The sequence below is a fragment of the Lethenteron reissneri genome, chromosome 53 (assembly GCF_015708825.2).
Source record: "Lethenteron reissneri isolate LAM-NWPU_2019-01 chromosome 53, ASM1570882v1, whole genome shotgun sequence".
Taxonomy (NCBI): domain Eukaryota; kingdom Metazoa; phylum Chordata; class Hyperoartia; order Petromyzontiformes; family Petromyzontidae; genus Lethenteron; species Lethenteron reissneri.
In genome coordinates this window covers 4,331,004-4,353,779 of record NC_083831.1, presented here as the reverse complement: position 1 = coordinate 4,353,779, position 22,776 = coordinate 4,331,004, and the positions used below count along the sequence as shown (strand labels likewise).

General features: G+C 44.1%; 1 protein-coding gene across 1 annotated transcript; it reads right to left on the bottom strand.

Moving 5' to 3' along the window:
* Positions 1–708: 708 nt before the first annotated feature.
* Positions 709–22,776, bottom strand: LOC133356316 (sorting nexin-6-like). The gene is made up of 14 exons (XM_061573768.1): positions 22,677–22,776; positions 22,494–22,544; positions 16,524–16,619; positions 15,178–15,288; positions 13,565–13,686; positions 12,708–12,831; positions 12,196–12,291; positions 11,243–11,348; positions 8,261–8,336; positions 8,082–8,121; positions 6,453–6,539; positions 5,061–5,220; positions 3,807–3,892; positions 709–961 (listed from the first exon to the last, which is right to left on the bottom strand). Exons 1-14 carry the CDS (start codon positions 22,680–22,682, stop codon positions 911–913), a joined length of 1,212 nt encoding a protein of 403 aa, XP_061429752.1. The 5' UTR covers positions 22,683–22,776; the 3' UTR covers positions 709–910.

Below are 22,776 nucleotides of genomic sequence, written 5' to 3'. Positions count from 1 at the left end.
ACATAGCATTGCATATTTTTGACTTCCACTAAGAAAGTGCATACAAGTTCAACTTCATCATTTCTATCCACCCTTTCAAGGAAACCAATAACCACTCATGTACAAATGGCAGCAAATCAAGCACATGAGCAATTTTAACTGGCCGCTACGTTCTTGAGTAAATATCATGGGCTGAGTTGAATGGAAGGACGCAATCGCTGATGTCTTTGAGAAGGGACATGGCACAGAGAGACACTGCAAATTATAGTGGCATGTGCACTAATCCATATGCTTTCACGGTTGTGCCGTACAGCTCTCTGGTATGTGTTTTGGGTTGCATTGCGTGTTGTTTGCCATGTCATGTGTGTCGATCCATGGGCTGGAAGCTTCCTCAGGAACTGAAAGGAATGCAGTGCCTGAACAAGTGTAATTGGTTGCCTGCGCTGTTGGTTGCGCGGTTTAATTCAAGCCACAGAAAAAGGGGGACGCAGCTTAGGACATTTGGTGAATTCCTGTGCGCTTACAGTTTTTACTCTCTTGCATTTCCACCGTACACAATTCTAATATAGGAATGGTATCATAATACGACTTCAAAATCGATAAGACTGAGGTGTGCCAATCTTTAAAGTTAATTACATATCAATTTAACATAATTGGCAAACATATCACTTCGTTACCTCAATTACAATGAGACCCTATGCGAAAATCAGTTGCCATGACCCAGAAATGGAAGATTTTTTTCTGTATTTTATTGCATTTACATAGGGAAAATACAGTAAACAAAAGTTTTTTTAACACTCCTTTCAGTGATGCTTGTCAGGATTTATAAACGTACAACGTGCCCTCATGTTGTGACACACAACTCGTGCGGAAGATACAAATATTCGTGACTACTTGGTGGCCTTCAAGCGTACATCCATCCATTGGTCCCCTAACAGTTCTGAAGCGCTGTCAGGCTGTTGTTCAGCATCTGCAAACTGGCCTGAACGACACAGCACACGGCATTAAAATTCGGTAGTTCACGCACACTGTACTAATCTAAAAAACGAAAGTATGTTTTATCTTACCATGCAAGGCCCACTTGAGCTATAACAGCTCTTTTTCAGAAGCGATCTGGCCACAAATGATAGCTCAACAAAGCGGCTTATCGTCGCGTCGAAATGTATAGCAGCCAAATAGTTTGAACGCATGTTTCTGAGTTTGGAGGGAAAAACCGGATGACCCAGGGAGAACATGCAAACTCCAAATACACAGGCGTCAGGGTCGGGATTGAACCCGCGACCTCTTGCGTACCAGGCGAGGTAGTTAACATTGCTGCTTCTGTTCAGTGTATATACAGCGCTGGACATCCATATAATCGGTGGATATTCTGTATGAATGTATCTTAGTCCAGAGAACTTATCCCAGACCGCTGCACCAATTATAATGAAGGGGGGAGTCATTTGAAAGCTGAAAATGTAGTTGATGCAAACGAGGTCGAGATTAACAAAATAAATACCCATGACCTGATAATTTGGTTTATCCAGTAGTAGGTTTTTACCCTTTTAAACTGGTACAAAACTGACACCTGTATTCAAGGCATCATGTTTGCAATAACCACAACACAAGTAGTCAAAAAAGCAAACAAAAAGAAGCAACTCTGATAATGATAATAATATGCACTGTCCTTGAAGTTGATTGGTCCACACCCGAGACGGCTTTCTTTAGAGCCTAGTCCCCATTGGTGTTGGACCAGATGACACCAGAAGGCGTACAACTCAAACACAGTGCAATATCAGAGTATTGAGAGCTCGGGGTAAGCATTTACACTATGAGATCTCTTTTACCAGTGGCAAAATATAGTTGTAGGTTTTAACCCTTTTAAACTGGTACATATTATTATCATTATCAGAGTTGCTTCTTTTTGTTTGCTTTTTTGACTACTTGTGTTGTGGTTATTGCAAACATGATGCCTTGAATAAAGGTGTCAGTTTTGTACCAGTTTAAAAGGGTAAAAACCTACTACTATATTTTGCCACTGGTAAAAGAGATCTCATAGTGTTGGTTTATCCACTCGAGCATTTGGAACAGCATGGCACGTGAGGAGCCCCGTTCAAAAATCAAGTCCGCGTGTTCACGAGAGCAGTGGGTAGTAGCCCATCTCCATTGGTGACCCTGAGGCCGTTGTTGGAGATTCCACATTCTGACGTGGGGGGGGGGGGGGGCAGATACTCCACAGGATACGGAGTGGTAGCTCTTGTAATCTCTCATTTACTTGATACAGCTGTCGTGGCTGTGACGGTTCCACCTGAAGACAGAAGCTTGTGTTGCCTCCGAAACGTCGCGATTTTTATTTTATTTTACTTTTATTAATTTACATTTTTTACCTACGTGACTTTACCGAAAAAACCTAAGAATATGAATCCTTGCAGTCACGAAAGCTTAAAATCTAGAACTCCACAGGATGACCACCGTTAACTTCCAACAAAGTGATAGTAATTTATTGACCCAAGAAAAAGTGATCGGGCGAGTTCAATTGATCTCATGGCTTTTCAACAGTGGGTAAGGTGCACTGACCATTCTAGATTTGAAGCTTTCGTGACTGCAAGGATTCATACTCTTAGTTATTTCGGTAAAGTCACGTAGGTAAAAAATGAAATTAAAATGAATAAAAGTAATAGAAATAAAATAATAAAAATCACGACGTTTCGGAGGCAACACAAGTCTCCGTCATCAGGTGGGACCGTCACAGCTAGATTTGCTGTATCAAGTGAGGCAGGGATTCCAAGATGCATCTTGGAATCACCTGATGACGGATAATTGTGTTGCCTCCGAAACGGCGCGAGCATATTTATTTATTTATTTAAAATTTTTATTATTACTTTTATTAATTTTAATTTAATTTTTTACCTACGTGACTTTACGGAAAAACCTAAGAGTATGCACTGACCATGCCACATGAGGTCAGATTGCTGCCACGTGTGAACGTCATTTTGTTTAGGTATGACGGCCATCACGCTTCTATTATATCCCCCGTCGTAAGCTTCATCCCACGGAACAGGCACTCCTCATAAGGATGATTACTGCACATCTTAGAAAAATATCTTCAAAGCGCATCAGAATTCTCCAGGATGAAATAAAGATTCTGATTTGCAATTACAGGGTGCTTAAATACTTCATCACCTCAAGAGCGCCTTACATCATAATCTCATGTCAACCATGCCAAGGCCCTGCAGCAGACTGGCTTAGGGGACCCCAGGTGGTAACCACCATAAGACAACACCCGACTGGGTAAAGTCTGTCAGTGTTAGTATCGTCTGCCGGTGTTAGTATCGTCTGCCGGTGTAAGTATTGTCTGCCAGTGTTAGTATCGTCTGCCAGTGTTAGTATCGTCTGCCGGTGTTAGTATCGTCTGCCGGTGTTAGTATCGTCTGCCGGTGTTAGTATCGTCTGCCAGTGTTAGTATCGTCTGCCGGTGTTTGTATCGTCTGCCGGTGTTAGTATCGTCTGCCAGTGTTAGTATCGTCTGCCAGTGTTAGTATCGTCTGCCAGTGTTAGTATCGTCTGCCAGTGTTAGTATCGTCTGCCAGTGTTAGTATCGTCTGCCAGTGTTAGTATCGTCTGCCAGTGTTAGTATCGTCTGCCAGTGTTAGTAAACTCTGCCGGTGTTAGTATCGTCTGCCAGTGTTAGTAAACTCTGCCGGTGTTAGTATCGTCTGCCAGTGTTAGTATCGTCTGCCAGTGTTAGTATCGTCTGCCAGTGTTAGTATCGTCTGCCAGTGTTAGTATCGTCTGCCAGTGTTAGTATCGTCTGCCAGTGTTAGTATCGTCTGATGTCGTCGCCGTACCTTGGCGTGCTTCAGTTCCAGCTCGGCCATCTCCACGAGGTTTTTGCGGAACGCTGCCACTCGCCTCATCTTGAAGTCCATCAGTTCTGAAACACCGCAATAAAATGCAGGTCAAACGTGCACGGCGAACACAAGCATATACGTTCCCATCATCATCAGCCACGATCAATCCTATCTCTGAATGAAGTTCTCACCAAACCACGGCCAACATTTCCCATCCTGCAATGCAACACACCATCTACACGCTGACGATTAAACCGGATTTAGTTAAAATTAATCCATTTGGGAGAGGGGGGGGCTTCTCGTTTGCAAGGGTGTAATAGTTGCAAACTTTGCCAACAAGACAACAAGATTTGTGCAATTTAAATATTGGTGGCACATACTCTTTGGTTCTTTCGGTAAAGTCACGTAGGTATAAAATAAAATAAATTAAATCACGACGTTTCGATTGCAACACAGTAGCATGGCGCGATGCATGCTTAGAATTACACTGAGAAAGAGGAACATGGATTCAACAATTTGCATGAGTTAGAGCAATCGTTTTAAAGCTTTCGTGACTGCAGGGATTCATCTTTTGGTTCTTTCGGTAAAGTCACGTAGAAGTGAAGTAATACAATAATAAAAATAAAACATAATAAAATAATTCTCACGACATTTCGGCCACACCGCAAGCAGCCGTCCTCAGGTGAATACCAGGTCTGTCGGGGAGACAGCGTCAGACGCTGTCCTCAGGTGAAGACCAGGTCTGTCGGGGAGACCTGGTCTTCACCTGAGGACGGCTGCTTGCGTTGTGGTCGAAATGTCGTGAGAATTATTTTATTATGTCTCCTCTGCTTCTTTATAATTTTTATTCCAGTCCACCTTCAACAGCTGTCCTATGTAAAACTATGTTGCTGTGTCTTCCCGTTGTGCGATGGGTAACCAAATGGCAAAAATCCAAATGCTGCAGATACTACGACCACTATTTTTATTGAGCTATATTAGCTATTTTTCAGAAGCGACCAGGCCACAATTAGTAGTAGCTCAAGGAGGTGGCTTATCACGTGAGAATTTATAGTAGCCAAATACTCTCAACACACACGCCGATTCTACATGTGGAGGGAAAAACAGGAGGAACCGTAGAAAAACCCACGCAATCATGGGGAGAGAGGACATGCAAACTCCAAATACACAACAAGCGGCGTCAGGATTGGGAACGAACCCACGTCCTCCCGCACATCGGGCGAGGAAGTTAACATCTGGCCAGGCGTGTACCCTGTCGCGCCGACGTGGAGAGGCTGTCGAACTTGTGCATGGCGACCTTCTGCTGCGTCTCCGCCTGCTGCACGTCCTTGCCCTTGGCACGCGCCTTGTCCAGGGCCCTGCCGGTGTTCTCAGCGTCCACGAGCGAGCGCGCGCGCCGGTACAGCAGGTCCTGGCCACGACGTCAACAACGGTCGTTTGGTGACCTCAACACAGCGGTTTGTGGCAGGCTAGGTGCACTTTGAGGCCATGTGAAAGTGTTGAATTAACCGAAAACTATAAGCTATTTTTATTTTTCGATTTAAAGCATTCGTGACTGCAGGGATTCATCTTCTTGGTTCTTCTTCTTGGTTCTTTCGGTTAAGTCACGTAGAAGGGAAGTAATAAAATAATAAAAATACTTTACCGAAAGAACCAAGAAGATGAATCCCTGCAGTCACGAAAGCTTTAAATCGAAACTTCTTGGTTCTTTCGGTAAAGTCACGTAGAAGAGTAATAATTAAATAAAAATTTTTAATAAAATAATTCTCACGACGTTTCGGCCACAACGCAAGACAGCGTCAGACGCTGTCTTATGACAGACCTGTTCTTCACCTAAGACGGCTGCTTGCGTTGTGGCCGAAACGTCGTGGGAATTGTATTTTATTATGTTTAATTTTTATTATTTCCCTTCTACGTGACTTTACCGAAAGAACCAAGAAAACGGTCGTTTGGTGACCTCACCACAGCCTTCGTGGCAGGCTAGGTGCACTTTGAGGCCATGTGAAAGTGTTGAATTAACATGAAAACTATAAAACTATTTTTATTTTACCAGGTAAGGCCCACTGAGCTATATAGCTCTTTTTCAGAAGCGACCCGGCCACAAATGACAGCTCAACCAAGTGGCTCACCACGTGGAAATGTATTGTAGCCAAATACACATGTCACCTGCACGCCAGCGAATCATCGCTTGCTGGCAGGCGATGGGACACACAGATCAGGGTGTTCTGGGTTAACAGATTGAGATGACTGGCAGATGCCCTCTTGACTGTGCTCACGCACCATTCAGCAATACAAAATGTTGGGGCAAGTACTGTTAGCGAATATCTATTTTCTGTGTTTGAGTTTATGTACCTGTTTTTTTATGTGCCCGCGACAATGAGGCACTGATGATGCGACTGCCGAAAAAAGTTTCCCGACAAATGTTTCCAAAAAACTTTGACATGCAGAGGTGTCTGCAGAGGTGTTTAATAAATTCGGTAAAAACATTGGCAGTCAAATAGCCTGCCCTTGCAAAAAAAGAGTCTTGGAGACCCACTTAATAGTAAAACCAATCTCAGTGTACTAAGAAAAATGCTTGTCTTACGCATTTCGATAATGAAGGGTTGGTTAAATGTGACACCACAACGGAGTTCACTGTTTTACCTTGGCTGCCTGGGTTTCCCGGACGTAGTATCGCAGGAGATCGGTGAGCTTGAGGTCTTGGTCTGACGCCACCCTGCCCTGCTGCTTCTGCAAGGAGACAAAAGAAACTCCCTCTTACTGTTTGGTTCTATCGATAAAGTCACGTAGAAAGAGACAATAATACATAAAATAATAGCATGCTGTTATTTTTAAAATGTATTATTTTCTCTTTCTACGTGACTTTACTTTACCGAAAGAACCAAAGTAATTCCTGCAGTCACGAAAACGCCAAATCAAGTTTCCCTCTTACTGAACCTATTGTGGGAAACACTCCAAAGCAGCCATGAGCAGTTCATGGGGCCATCTTTATGAAACTTGGTCACTTTGGCCTAAAAAATTAGTTCTGATGCCAGTTTTGAGATTATTTAGGCCGAGCTGTCCCAGAGAACAGGTTCACACGTGGTTCAGAAATTAATTATTCACCCAGAATTTGCCCGATCTCATCAGCTGTGAGAAATGTAGAAAAATCGAGCCTGGGTAGTTCTGGGATGAATGACCACCATGCATATAATAATTACATTAGGTTTCTGCAGGGCTAGACTGTCAGCAGAGGGCAGTACAAAAATATATTTGTGTACTGGACCATACTTTTATCTCTGCTCCCCGCCTTCACAAATCTGCACTGACCAGTTTAACATGTAGGCTTTCGCGACCAATATCCATATTACAGGTTTTTTTTGGTTAGATGGCGTAATAAATATATAAATGTGTCGTTAAACCCGCCACCACCTGACACAGCCAATGAGTAAGGTTTGTCACGTGAAACAGAACGTGGCCAATTCGTTACTAGTACAGCACTAGTGTGTAGTGTAGTGTATAGTGTAGTGTATTGTAGTGCAGTGTATAGTGTAGTGTGTAGTAGTGTAGTGTATAGTAGTGTAGTGTATAGTAGTGTAGTATACTAGTACAGCACACGGGTGTGTTGGAGAGCAAAGCCACAATATTTACAATCAGAGTAAGACGCTTCGCCAGTAATTACAACTAGCGTCATCAGGCAATTGAGCTGTCGCCTGATGAAGCTGGTTGTAATTACTGGCGAAACGTCGTACTCAGATTGTAAATGTTGTGGCTTTGCTCTCCAACACACCGGTGTGCTGTACTAGTAACAAATTGGCACGTTCTGTTTAAGTGACAAACCTTACTCATTGGCTGTGTCGGGTGGTGGCGGGTTGAACGACACATTTATATATTTATATGCCATCTAACGCAAAAAAAAACTGTTTTATGCACTGACCAGTATGACGAAGTATCATCAAATAACCCCCATGGTGAGGGAATGCCCCCCTCATCAAACAGTGGATTGACAAATGGGCTGCACATGTACCTGTAAACGGCTAGACTGGGAAGAGAACTTATATTGATGGCATCATCGCCCACAATGCAGTTTAAATTGACCACAATGGCCATCTTAGCAATATGACATGAACTATTTTATCACCACCACTATCATACATTATCAACAATCACAATTCTTATCAAACCCACCACGATCATAACTAATAAGTAAAAAACTGCAGGAGAAAACACATGTACTGTTGATTGACAATCAAAGACGTAAGTATTAAACAAATAAATAATGGCGTTACTCACGCGGTACTTCTCAAACACGTCAGACGACAGCTGCAAAAATCTATTTGTAAAAAAAACAGAAAGTGGAAATAAAGTCAGCGTTGTAACACTCTTAAGAGAAATAAATCAACGCGATTACTTTCACGCCCAGAATTTACACACGTAGCAACGAAGGCGAGGTAAATTCACTCAATATTCACCTGCTTAGCTTGGAATATTCCTGCTCCCCAATGCTGTAGAGCCACGTGGAGATGCCAATGTAATCTTCAGAGACATCTATCGAACAAATGGTACATTTGTAAAATTAGACAATGGTAACCATACTAAAGGAAACAAATCTATACACTCAAAATTCTAAGTGGTGTCCCGCAAACATTAGCCCATTGCGCTATATAAACCCAGAGGCCTGAGTTTAATTACCCGCCCACAGTTAACATCAGTGGGGAGTTGTATCTGAACCCCTCCTGGGACCAACCCTGCCATTTAATGAACGCACACTGACCAGTGAGCTGCAGCAAGGTCAACCTCGATGCCCGACAGGTCTTCAAACAACAGTGGATCGACAGATGGCTATAAATGATTAGAGATGATAAAAAAAACCTGATACCACGACCAGTGTGTATATATGTGCCCTGGCATTACCGTAATTAACTTCTACGATGTCAAAGATGTTCCATATTCTCTGAATTATAAGATGCACCCCCCCCCCCCCCCACATTTTAAAGTAAAAGTTAGGGGGGTTGCATTCTACTCCAGTAGAAGGCTGTGTGCATGTAACCAGGCTTTTGTGACTTTTCTGACACTGGACGCAAGTTTGGGATGTCTTACTTTCCAGAGCATCGGCGAATAAGGTAGCAATTATGCAATGCAGTTCAACACGTAGGCTTTCGCGACCAATATTATTCATAATAAAGGTTTTTGGGTTAGATGGCGTTATTTATAAATGTGTCGTAACCCTCCACCACCCGACACGGCCAAACAGTAAAAAATATGTCACGTTTACAAAGGACAAATAGTTCACTACTTTACCCCACCGGTGTGTTGAATAGTGAATCAACATCGTTTAAAATTTTAGTACGACGTTTCGCTGGTAATTACATCCAGCTTCATCGGGCAATTCGCCAGAATGGTGAAGCCCTCCACTTGCTCCCGGTCTTAAATAGAGCAGCAGCAGGGTGACGTCATCATTTTACTCATTCAGGTGCAGTGATTTGAGGCGGTGAGGGTATTGTAATTATATAATAGATTGGTAATCACTGAATTGTTATTCATTGGTATTTGTTTCCCTTATAAGGAATTGTAATTGTATTGTTCATTTTATTTAATAATAAACTTCCAGGCCGCAATGCACCGCACAGCGGTGAAATATGCAAGTGCACATACAGTGCGTTACTCACATACAGTGAGTAATGCACAACGGCACGCATAGAGCAACGAATGTTTCAAGTGTCTTCTTGTATGTGGGCTTTCATGACCAATGTTATGATGCGGAAGTTGTTTTTTTGTGTGTCGGATCATGTCGGTATATTGCCAATCAATAACTATAACCTGTCCACCACCCAGCAAAATGTCGTGTGGGCAAATATGGGAAATGATTTGGTTGATTAGGAAAATGAGAATGCTGAAAGGCAAGCAATATTTTGATAATGAACACAGCAAACCCTTTCGATTTAAAGCTTTCGTGACTGCAGGGATTCATCTTCTTGGTTCTTTCGGTAAAGTCGCGTAGAAGGGAAATAATAAAAATAAAACATAATAAAATAATTCTCACGACGTTTTGGCCACAACACAAGCAGCCGTCCTCAGGTGAAGACCAGGTCTGTCGGGGAGACAGCCTCTGAATGGCCTGTCTCCCCGACAGACCTGGTCTTCACCTGAGGACGGCTGCTTGCGTTGTGGCCGAAACGTTGTGAGAATTATTTTATTATGCTTTATTTTTATTATTTTAATATTTCCCTTCTGCGTGACTTTACCGAAAGAACCAAGAACACAGCAAACCCTTGTTAATTTTACACAAATGGGGCTCTGGCCTCGCCGGATTATCCAATATTCCGAATTATGTACAACGGTTACTACCCCGTGCCTCCTGCCCCAATACAATCTTCACACACCATACGCATTGACACACCTGCATTAATTCTATCCAAATCTTTGGATTTGTCTCACAGACTAAGGGATTTATACTACAGTCCCTTTCTACTACTTCTTGATGTAGGTGTAGAGGACATTTCTGAGAGGGTTGGCTTGCACAGTGCATCAACAATGTAAAGTCCAAAGCAACGGGTCTGCACTAACGCTCACCACGCATGCCGCCAATAGGCTATGCCTGCGCAGCGCGACTCACGACCTCCTCTTGATACCAAGATCCAGGATGGTCATCGTGTCTATGCGCCGCTTCTCGGTGGCAGCCCCAACAGTCTGGAACGCCATCCCACTGCACATTCGCAGCATCACCTCAATCGCCTCCTTCAAGAGACACTTAAAAACTCACCTCTACAACCACGTGCATTCGAGCGACTCTGAGCTTCGCTCCGCGCCTCTGAGTTGCGGCCGTTACGTCCGCAAATTTGCGCGCGTTACAAATTTCATTATTATTATTTTTGTTTTGGTTGTGGTGACGGCGTCGCTCCACGTGTATGCCGAAATTGTACCATTCAGTACGGCAATTCAGCTCATGGCGAATTACTAATACTGTATATATGCCGAAAGCGCAGGCGTGCAGAATTATCCCCAATTATGAATGATCAAATACCAAAATATCGAGGTTTTACTGTGTGTATAAATATATTTTTTATTGTAAAACAACAAGGTTGAATGTTTACTACCCTTGAAATCAAATCAAATCAATCACTCGATTAATTGGCAAAATGTTGCCTTGCAAACATTACAGTTTTTCTTCAAAACAAAACTAATATGCATATTTTACCCTGTGACAACTTTATTTGTTTGGCTTTGTTGCTGGGTGGTGGAGGGTTAAAGATAAAGATTGCCATCATACCTACATGACGATCTTACCCAGGGGTGAGCAACCCGGAGCCCCATGCGGCTCTTTAAGGCTGCTTCGTGACGCTATTTATGAATTAGAAGAAAAAAAAATCTCTTTTCGTTACTTCGATTTGTCGACCCCTTGGATCTTACCCAAACGAAACTATTAGCAAGTTTTTAAAAGTGTCGCCGCTTACTTTTGTGTGCTCGCGTCATCTTGTCGGCCTTGAGTGCACTCTCCTTCACGCGCATGTGATACTCCAGCAGGAAAATCTTCTCGTGCTCAAAGAACTCATCCGAGTCCTGCACAAACCCAGAAACATTTCACGTCATTCCAGTGCAGCACGGGGCGTTTTAAAGCTTGTCAGAATTTCACAGCAGTGCTCATAACCAGACTTAAGAGAGCACTAGATAGGACACGTTTTCATACAAAGACTTCGTAAAACAACCCTTTCCTTCATGCCTCGCAGACATAAGACTATAAAAGGCATGTTGGGCAGGCACAAAGAAGTGTCCGAGCATATCTGCTTGTTGAAGAAAAAAAAGCACACAACGGCTTACACCTACATGATCAGCCACAGATGCTTGAAATGTTGTTTTACAAAATAATTAAGGGTATATACATTCACCAAGATGCAATGATATAGTTACTGATGTTTTTTTTTAAACATTGGTTTAACATTTGCGCTACAACATAAAACATAAAATGATCTATTATTGTGAGTTTTTGTGTGAACGGAAGAAAAGGTGGCACTAGCGGTTTTTCACACTGTACTATGAACCCAACGACCTGAATTTCATTCCCGACCATGGCAAACATCAGCGGGGAGTGACACAAACGTTTCTTGAACCCCTCTTCAGGAATCCACATTGACCAGCATGGGGAAATATGTTTAAATCCTCATGACCGATAGACAGTCTGTGGGAAGATTTTCATCTAGCTATGTTTTGAAACAGGGGATTTAAAATATAATATTACGTCCGTGTCTCAAAAAACGTAGTTTGGATCGATTTAACATCAGTATGCTTTGGTAAAAATGTCTCGTAGAAATTAACAGACAGCTCCAATAACAACATTGAAAACTAAGCACAGAGGTAAAATTGGCTACCAGGCCACCCATGTGTAACGAGAGGGCTTAAAATACTCTACCTTTGCTCCGGAAACCAGGACTTCATCAGCTGACTTCATCATGCTCTTCAGGAACCCTCCCAAGATCTCTTTGGTGTTCTTGCCACGCACACTGAGCTGTGAAAACAGTCAAACATCTCAACGTGATCAGACCAATTCACCACTTAACAATTTCCCGTTCTGAGACATCTGCAAGTTGCACGCAAGCGGCTCAGAGTTAATTTTATTTAGAGAGGCATAGCGCTATTGTTTTTAAAAACATTATACTCACCGCACATAACTGTAGCAACATGACCACACTCTATGATAGCTCACGCCAAACTGTGCCACAAGCCGCCCGCCGCATGGCCTTGTGGGAGCCTCGGTACCGATAAAGTTATTTTATCTTCTGGTTTCGTTTTGATGACGTACACGTACGTCATCGGAACGGAATCGGAAGACAAACTGATGACGTACACGGACCTCACTGGAACGGGAGAGGGTTAATAAGACACCCAAACTGTTATACTTGCAAAGAGCTTAAATGTGACTACCTCTTGGTCATACTCCAGGAAAATGTGGAAGTTGCGGTCTTGGCTCAGGATGGGGTGCGCAGCAAGACGGCAGAGGAACACCTCGTGCATGGCCACCGTCTTCTTGAAGATTGCCAAGTATTCTCTGCAGTGGGATGGTCGCATCGCACACAAGAACATAACAGAGCTGTGTTTCCGATGTTCGTACCTTGGTGGGAGGGTTAGCCATTCCGTTGAGTAACTCCCAAATTTTGAGAGGAGAAAACAACGAAACACGAGAGTGCCCGAGTAAACGTGACCCGACCCGTGTTGACTGACCCTGTTGGATTTACACAAGAGCCGTTACGTGTACAATCTTGCAAGTTACCGCGATAATGCATTCAACTCAGTCACAAAACTGGGTTGGGAGGGTGGGGAGGGGTTGGGTGGGGAGGGGCTGGGTGGGGAGGGTGGGGGCATGGGAGCGGTGGGGCTGGGTGGGGAGGGACTGGTCACACCGTGGTGCCCTTATAAAACTCAACGTTTAACCTACTCACGCCGGCTTGTGCCCGCCCTCACAGTCGGCCATATTTGCTGAATACACCACGCCGCCGTTGACCCTGGCCATTGACCGAGCAACCCAACGTTCCTACCAGCTCCCTCGTATTGTTTGTTGTTGTAACATTTTGACCTCCGATCTGCACGGTTGACTACGTACGGTGCAAAATAAGTACAACACACGTACTGGACATCTGTAAAAAAATAACTTTATAGCTCATCGGATTCCTCCAGTATAAACATTCGGATTCTGATTAAGCTTGAGGGGCTTAACCGCTAGTATAACGGAGAGAGCGCGGACGCGAGAATGAGGATCGCTCGCTCGCTCATTTTCAACTCACGCCTCCAGCTCCTGCTTCATCTTGGAGAACTCTTCCTTGGTCATGGTGGCCTCGCCCTCGCCCAGACGCTGCAGCTTCTCGCGGGACGAGTCGAAGTCGGGCCGCGGAGGCGCCGGTGGGATCTGGTGGCACGGAAACAGCACACGCGTACACAACACAAAGATCCCTCCCACTCCCATACAGCTTTAACAGACTGTTGGGGCAATGGCTGTGTGCCTATGTTTGTTCTCTCTCTATGTATCTCTGTGAGATCTGTCTGCTTATATGTCTGTCTATATGTCTCTGGTTCTGTGTTTCATCTCTCTCTCAAATTTAGCATTCTCAGGAAGAACGTAATCAACCAGATAGGGTGTAGACTGTTATGTTATCCGACTCTCTGTTGTATTACATTACATTTATAAGTATACTAGATTTGTGTTTCTATTTCATTTATACCTGATGACGATTGCTTGTGTTGCAATCGAAACGTCGTATGCTAGTATTTAATTTATTATTTTATCTTTATACGTGACTTTAACGAAAGAACCAAAGAGTAGCACCTATGAAGGCCTGCACGGCACACGAGGGGGTGGGTGGCCAGCACCATGCCTGGCCGCCTTTGTCTCCCCAGTGGCGATGTTTACACGCCGCACCAGGTACTCATTTGAGGCTGAGTCGATCGAGGTGAGGCCCAGGACCGGTACAGATAATCGTCACTGGTGTTGGCCGTGATGGGAGCATAGCGTGCCAACACCGCTACACTACCGTACTCCCCTAACCCACGTATATACATACACACAGACACAAACACGTACAAAGCAACTACATGTACATGTAGTTATAAACAGTTAGCACACTCGCCATTTTCCCAAGATGGTAACACACACTTTGTTCCTCATGTATTTCGAAGTAAAAACTGGGAGCACGTATTAAATAAGGACAGTTCCGACTGATAATTGTCATTCTCAAAGCTTGAATTTATCCCAATTAAATATAGAACATTTTTTTACGTGAAGGATTGTTGTAGTCATTGGTGCAAGGGCTACACCTGAGAACTTGTTTTAATTAAAGGCGACTGTCTCCAATTGAACCAAGGATGTCAACGGTCTCAGCTCAGTACTGACCTCAGCCACCAGACCGTCAACTCGAAATAAAGTCCAAGACATGTGAGAAACACCTCGATATATGGTCGACCAAACCAACCTACAAGATACTGAACTGTTGAGCTACCTGGCCACCTCAAAAAATTATGCATAAATTAGTTAAAATTGCACATGTCGATCTGATCACGCAGCACGACACGCTGACTTATAATTGACAATCCCACGTGTGCAGTGTGGCACAGACGCGTCCGTGTGCTGTATGTATGCTGAACTTCTTTCGCACCATATGTAGCCAACCGCTCTAATTGGAGGTGCGGAGGAAGGACAACTAAACCAGGGGACGGCAACCAAAATAACAAGATTTTTTTTTTCTAGATTTCAAGAGCCGCAATGCATGCGAATTACGTCCCGAAGCACTCCTTTAAGGAGCCGCATGTGGCTCTGGAGCAGCAGAGAGCCGCCCTCCCCTTGAACTAAACACAAAAAGCACCGCGCGTGTCGCTCCCAGGTGCTCGTTCGGAAGGCACTCACGACGATGCCTCCATAGTCCTCGTTCTCCACGTACGAGTCGTGCAGCCAGATGAACTCCTCGTGCTGCCGCGACACCGACAGCTTCCCCTTCTTGAACGTCGGCAGAGACGTCTGTGTGGGCGGACGGGGGGAGGGTGGGGGGGGGGTGTGTGACGACACACGACCGTTACTGCGCACCAGAGGTCGCAACCGGGTACCCGATACCCGTACCCTACCCGATACCCGGCTGCCCGTACCCGGCTGGGTACGGGTATCCGTTTGCGACCCTGGTGCGGCCGGGTACGGGTAGGCCGTAAGTCACTGTTGAGTCACCGTTTGTCACTCATTTCCCAACGTCTTGTCACTTCTCACAATTCAAGTTCCTAGAATCAACCCACCCGCGCCTGCAACATGGCTTAATCCCAGAGGTCGCAATCAGGTACCCGATACCCGTACCCGGCCGGGTATGGGTAGGGTACGGCCGGGTACGGGTACCCATTTGTGACCCTGGTGCGGCCGGGTACGGGTAAGGAATCAAAACCCGTTTGCGACCTCTGCTGCTCACTGCTTATACCCATTTAGCCTCCTCTGTGGCCATCTACTTGGGAACCAGACCTAGACATTGACTTATGAGTTGCAATACGTCGCTACACAAAGGCATATGCAATAATAACTGTGCACCGCCGGAGGTGATAAGGAACTGAAGCTTAAACAGTTATTGGTGGGCGGCAGAGGGAAATGTTGCAAAATCACTTGTACTTTACTTCTGGGATTCCATATCTTTGTACTCCACCTTCAACCAACACTCGCCAGCATGGTGAAGTAGTGAGATACATTTATCCAGTGGTAGTGCAGCATGAAACGCAGCCTTAAATTAGTCGAAGCATCGCACAACCGTGTGAAATGGCGACAAGGGGAGTCATTCATTTCGCAGTGGACTAACCACGATTGATGACACCTTAGCACCTATGTGCACACACGTGTACGCGCTTGTGCGCGTAGAGTATTTGTGAGGAACGGCAGTGTAGCGGTTAGCGCACTGCGCTACGAACCCGGCGACCCGAGTTCGATTTCCGCTCACGACCAACACCAGTGACGAAGTATCTGAATCAGTCCTGGGCCTCCCCTAGGTCGACTCGGCCTCAAATGAGTACCTGGTGCAATGTGTAAACATCACCGCTATGGAGACAAAAGCAGCCAGGCATGGTGCTGGCCACCCAACCCCTCCTGTGCCGTGCTGGCCTTCATAGATGCTGCTCGCTAACAGCACTTGCACCAAAAGTATTTTAAGAATATACGGGGGGTCTTTGTCTTTGGCACTTGTGTATGTGCACTGGCCAGCGTGGCCGAGCAGCAGCCGCCCTCACCGTGGTCTGCACCGTGAACTTCACTTTATCTTTTTCGCTCAGCGCATCGGAGATCTCCACCTGCAGCGGGGAATCTGAGGAGTCCTCATCTTCTGCCTAGAGCCAACCGTGCGTCGGAAATAAAGAAGTTATATTCAACAAAACTTTTTTTTAAACACGCTTTAATGAAATGTACCGTACGAGTAATGGCAGAACTCCACGACTCCAGGAAGTGGCCCCGAGGCTTGGCATAACGTATGGGACTGTGGTAATTTACAGCCAACGTTAGTTGAGCGTGGACACATTGGGAAGTGGGTTAAAATTGAGTTACAAGATTTGAGGATACGACAACAACAACAGACAGAGTGAGTTCATAGAAAGCGTGTAAAAAGATAGTTAAACAATTTTTTGTTTATTTTTTATGATAGAATATGGTATTGTCATCAGTATGACATCAGTATACCAAGTTTGTAGTCGATACCACATTGGCAAGTGGGTTAAAATTGAGTTACAAGATTTGAGGATACGACAGTGACGACAACAACAGAATGAGTTAAATAAAAGCGTGTAAAATAATAACAAAAAAGCCACCGATCAGAGACACGGATAATCAAGACTCACGTGTACACCCGGCAGTGTACATGTGTACGTACACCAGTCAAGCCGATCAGCAGTTTGCGTGTTGGTGGGGTAAAGTGAGGCTAACTCCCACCAACTCTTCCAAGATGTCTGTCCAGCATGGAAGAGTAGGCCAATGTACTCACCAGACGGGCCCTCTACAACTCCCTCGGAATGAAGGCTCTTTCACCAACAGTGGCATGAACATGCAGCTATTCATGGTTCATAATAAAGGCTCAGTCAGTCCTTTGTTATGTAGTCTAGCCGTAGTCTCAAGCCGCACCTTACCATAATAATAAAACATTAACCCATAAAAACAAAGTTTTTCACTATAAACCCTTTATATGCGTGGCGGCTAGAGTCCTCTCGTCCTCTGGCTTGAGATGGCTGCCACCTATGGGTCAGATGAAAGCCTGCCACCATTAAGCAATTGGTAATTACATATAATTTTTTTTCCCTAAAAAGTGTAAAATTTTGGAAAACATTTTTCACGAAAATTAATTGTCATGCACAACGAGTCTGTGTGGAAAATGTCAGCTCGATTGGATCACGGGAAGTGTGTTAAAAAACGACCAAAAAATTTGCACGGTCGTAAGCAAGCAAGCACGCAAGCAAGCAAGCGAACTTAATATAAAGGATTTAAAAAGTGGGCCGTTCCTGCCCCCCCCCCCTCAACCAGTATATATACGAAGTAGTATCTCTTGTAATCTCTCATTTACTTGATACAGCTGTCGTGCTGTGACGGTTCCACCTGAAGATGGAAGCTTGTGTTGCCTCCGAAACGTCGTGATTTTTAATTTTATTTTTATTAATTTTAATTTTTTTTTACCTATGTGACTTTCCTGAAAAAACCTAAGAATATGAATCCTTGCAGTCACGAAAGCTTCAAATCTAGAATTCATGGTTGTTTAACTTTTATATCTAACTTGCCAAGCCGGTTAATGAATAATGTATAAATATGAAAGCCCTGGTGTAGAATACACCGCAATGTGTAACGTGACCTATCTGCATTCTCTTTCCGATGTATGCATACCATTGTACCGTATATTTGTCATATTACAACCACAAAATATAAGTGTTAGGATTTAGTATTAGGTTTCATTATTTGTCTTTCCTGTTAATGACTCACTGCCGTCTTCTGCAAAATAATCGTGACCAATGCCCATGGCTTCTTGAGTTGCGGTCGCCCTGATATGCTATAAAAAAAAACTCGCTGTATACAGTACTCGTTACGTGTATACTGAACTGACAGATGTCAGTCACACAGAAGCAGACACTGAGATCCAGACTCGCAGATACCTAACTTCACATAGAGCCACACTCACACAAGAGTGCCGTGTTTTCAGAGACCCATACTGACAAAGAACCACAGAATTGCAGAGACCCAGAGGCTCAAATAGAGATCCATAGACTCACATAGAACCACGGAATTGCAGAGACCCACAGACTCAAATAGAGATCCATAGACTCACATAGAACCACGGAATTGCAGAGACCCACAGACTCAAATAGAGATCCATAGACTCACATAGAACCACAGAACTGCAGAGACCCACAGGCTCAAATAGAGATCTAGACTCACATAGAACCACAGAATTGCAGAGACACAGAGACTCAAATAGAGATCGATACTTAGATAGAACCACAGAATTGCAAAGACCCAAAGACTCAAATAGAGATCCATAGACTCACAAAGAACCACATAATTGCAGACCCACAGACTCAAACAGAGATCTATACTCAGATAGAACCACAGAATTGCAGAGACCCACAGACTCAAATAGAGATCTATAGACTCACATAGAACCACGGAATTGCAGAGACCCAAAGACACAAGTAGATATCTATACTCAGAACCACAAAATTGCAGAGACCCACAGACGCAAATAGAGATCTAGACTCACATAGAACCACAGAATTACAGAGACCCAAGACTCAAATAGAGATCGATACTCAGATAGAACCACAAAATTGCAGAGACCCAAAGACTCAAATAGAGATCTATAGACTCACATAGAACCACATAATTGCAGAGACCCAAAGACTCAAATAGAGACCCACAGACTCACATAGAACCACAGAATTGCAGAGACCCACAGACTCAAATAGAGATCTAGACTCACATAGAACCACATAACTGCAGAGACCCAAAGACTCAAATAGAGATCCATAGACTCACATAGAACCACAGAATTGCAGAGACCCACAGACTCAAATAGAGATCTAGACTCAAATAGAACCACATAACTGCAGAGACCCAAAGACGCAAATAGAGATCCATAGACTCACATAGAACCACAGAATTGCAGACCCACAGACTCAAATAGAGATCTAGACTCACATAGAACCACATAACTGCAGAGACCCAAAGACGCAAATAGAGATCTAGACTCACATAGAACCACGGAATTGCAGAGAACCACAGACTCAAATAGAGATACATAGACTCACATAGAACCACAGAATTGCAGAGACCCACAGACTCAAATAGAGATCCATAGACTCACATAGAGCCACAGAATTACAGAGACCAAAATTCTCAAATAGAGATCGATACTCGCATAGAGCCACAGAATTGCAGAGACCCACAGACTCAAATAAAGATCTCGACTCAACATAGAATAACATAATTGCAGACCCAAAGACTAAAATAGAGACCCACAGACTCACATAGAACCACAGAATTGCAGAGACCCACAGACTCAAATAGAGACCCACAGACTCACATAGAACCAGAGAAATGCAGAGACCCAGACTCAAATAGAGATCTGTACTCACACAGAACCACAGAATTACAGAGACCCAGAGGCTCACGGTGAGATCTATATACTCACATAGAACCAGACTTGTACAGAGATACAGACTCACAGGTCTGAATGCTCAGTGACCACAACCAACTCACATCAAGACCAAGAGCATAGAACCACAGAATTACAGAGACCCAAGACTCAAATAGAGATCGATACTCAGATAGAACCACAAAATTGCAGAGACCCAAAGACTCAAATAGAGATCTATAGACTCACATAGAACCACATAATTGCAGAGACCCAAAGACTCAAATAGAGACCCACAGACTCACATAGAACCACAGAATTGCAGAGACCCACAGACTCAAATAGAGATCTAGACTCACATAGAACCACATAACTGCAGAGACCCAAAGACGCAAATAGAGATCCATAGACTCACATAGAACCACAGAATTGCAGAGACCCACAGACTCAAATAGAGATCTAGACTCACATAGAACCACATAACTGCAGAGACCCAAAGACTCAAATAGAGATCCATAGACTCACATAGAACCACAGAATTGCAGAGACCCAGAGGCTCACGGTGAGATCTATATACTCACATAGAACCAGACTTGTACAGAGATACAGACTCACAGGTCTGAATGCTCAGTGACCACAACCAACTCACATCAAGACCAAGAGCATAGAATCACAGAATTACAGAGACCAAAGACTCAAATAGAGATCGATACTCAGATAGAACCACAAAATTGCAGAGACCCAAAGACTCAAATAGAGATCTATAGACTCACATAGAACCACATAATTGCAGAGACCCAAAGACTCAAATAGAGACCCACAGACTCACATAGAACCACAGAATTGCAGAGACCCACAGACTCAAATAGAGATCTAGACTCACATAGAACCACATAACTGCAGAGACCCAAAGACGCAAATAGAGATCCATAGACTCACATAGAACCACAGAATTGCAGAGACCCACAGACTCAAATAGAGATCTAGACTCACATAGAACCACATAACTGCAGAATCCCAAAGACTCAAATAGAGATCCATAGACTCACATAGAACCACAGAATTGCAGAGACCCACAGACTCAAATAGAGATCTAGACTCAAATAGAACCACATAACTGCAGAGACCCAAAGACGCAAATAGAGATCCATAGACTCACATAGAACCACAGAATTGCAGAGACCCACAGACTCAAATAGAGATCTAGACTCACATAGAACCACATAACTGCAGAGACCCAAAGACGCAAATAGAGATCTAGACTCACATAGAACCACGGAATTGCAGAGAACCACAGACTCAAATAGAGATCCATAGACTCACATAGAACCACAGAATTGCAGAGACCCACAGACTCAAATAGAGATCCATAGACTCACATAGAGCCACAGAATTAGAGACCAAAATTCTCAAATAGAGATCGATACTCGCATAGAGCCACAGAATTGCAGAGACCCACAGACTCAAATAAAGATCTCGACTCAACATAGAATCACATAATTGCAGACCCAAAGACTCAAATAGAGACCCACAGACTCACATAGAACCACAGAATTGCAGAGACCCACAGACTCAAATAGAGACCCACAGACTCACATAGAACCACGGAATTGCAGAGACCCAAAGACTCAGAGATCTAGACTCACATAGAACCAGAGAAATGCAGAGACCCAGACTCAAATAGAGATCTGTACTCACACAGAACCACATAATTACAGAGACCCAGAGGCTCACGGTGAGATCTATATACTCACATAGAACCAGACTTGTACAGAGATACAGACTCACAGGTCTGAATGCTCAGTGACCACAACCAACTCACATCAAGACCAAGAGCATAGAACCACAGAATTTCAGAATCCGACTCAAGACTTATTCACATTGTGACTCACACAGAACTTCCCTCTGCATGTGACTAAATAACAAAAACATTACCAGTTTATCCACAGCGTCTTGATATGCGATCACATACTGACGCTGTACACAGTATAACTATACAGGTATAATTATAATGGCCATGTTTATTATACACTTTATCTATACTTAAAGGTAGGGTGTAATCGAGTTCTAAATTAGCACACAACCACAGACTTGCTGTAATAGAGTTAAGTTAAATGTCGATTTAAAGATATCGTGACTGCAGGGATTCATCTTCTTGGTTATTTCGGTAAAGTCACGTAGAAGGGAAGTAATAAAATAAAAATAATAAAATAATTTAAAAAAAATTCTCACGACGTTTCGGCCACAACACAAGCAGCCGTCGGGGTTGTTATCTGTACGTGTGTAGTAAATATACAGCTTAGAGAAGATTGTTGCCAATCCGGATTACAACACCCCAGGGCCTGTTAACCCACACAAGAAGCCGCCATTCGCCACGACGCCCCGTCCGTGCCAGGCTAGGTGCACCGTGAAGACAACGGAGGCTTTAACCAAAAAAAATCGATTCACTATAAGCGTGTGCTGGAAGCTCCCGATAGAACACGCACCGACAATCGAAGCTTCGTATATCTCACTGCCATCGCGTTTAATCAGTCACCAGTCGCTACTTTATTAACTTTTATTAAACTTTCGAACGGGCCGCGCCCATTCCACTCACTTGATCTGCCGGAGCTGCCGCCACCAGCTCCGGGTCATCGTCCACTCCGTCCTGAGGACGACAGTAAGTTTACATCAGCGATGTTGTTGTTGTTGTGTGTTTGTTCTTTGTTTGTTGAGGTGGGGGTGGTGGTGAAGCGAGCGAACGAGCTTTGCTTCCTGAGCCGAACGCGCAGAGACCCACCATCATGGTTGCGCCGTGACGTCACCTGTACACACACACGGCGGTGACGTCACCTGTACACACACACGGCGGTGACGTCACCTGTACACACACACACAGC

Excerpts from the sequence above, each read along its gene's own strand:
- LOC133356316 (XM_061573768.1), bottom strand. Across the intron at positions 15,289-16,523 it reads AGTTCACGGTGCAGACCACG|ACGTCTCTGCCGACGTTCAA; the intron begins GTGAGGGCGGCT and ends CCGCCCACACAG. Across the intron at positions 11,349-12,195 it reads TCCTGGTTTCCGGAGCAAAG|GACTCGGATGAGTTCTTTGA; the intron begins GTAGAGTATTTT and ends GGGTTTGTGCAG.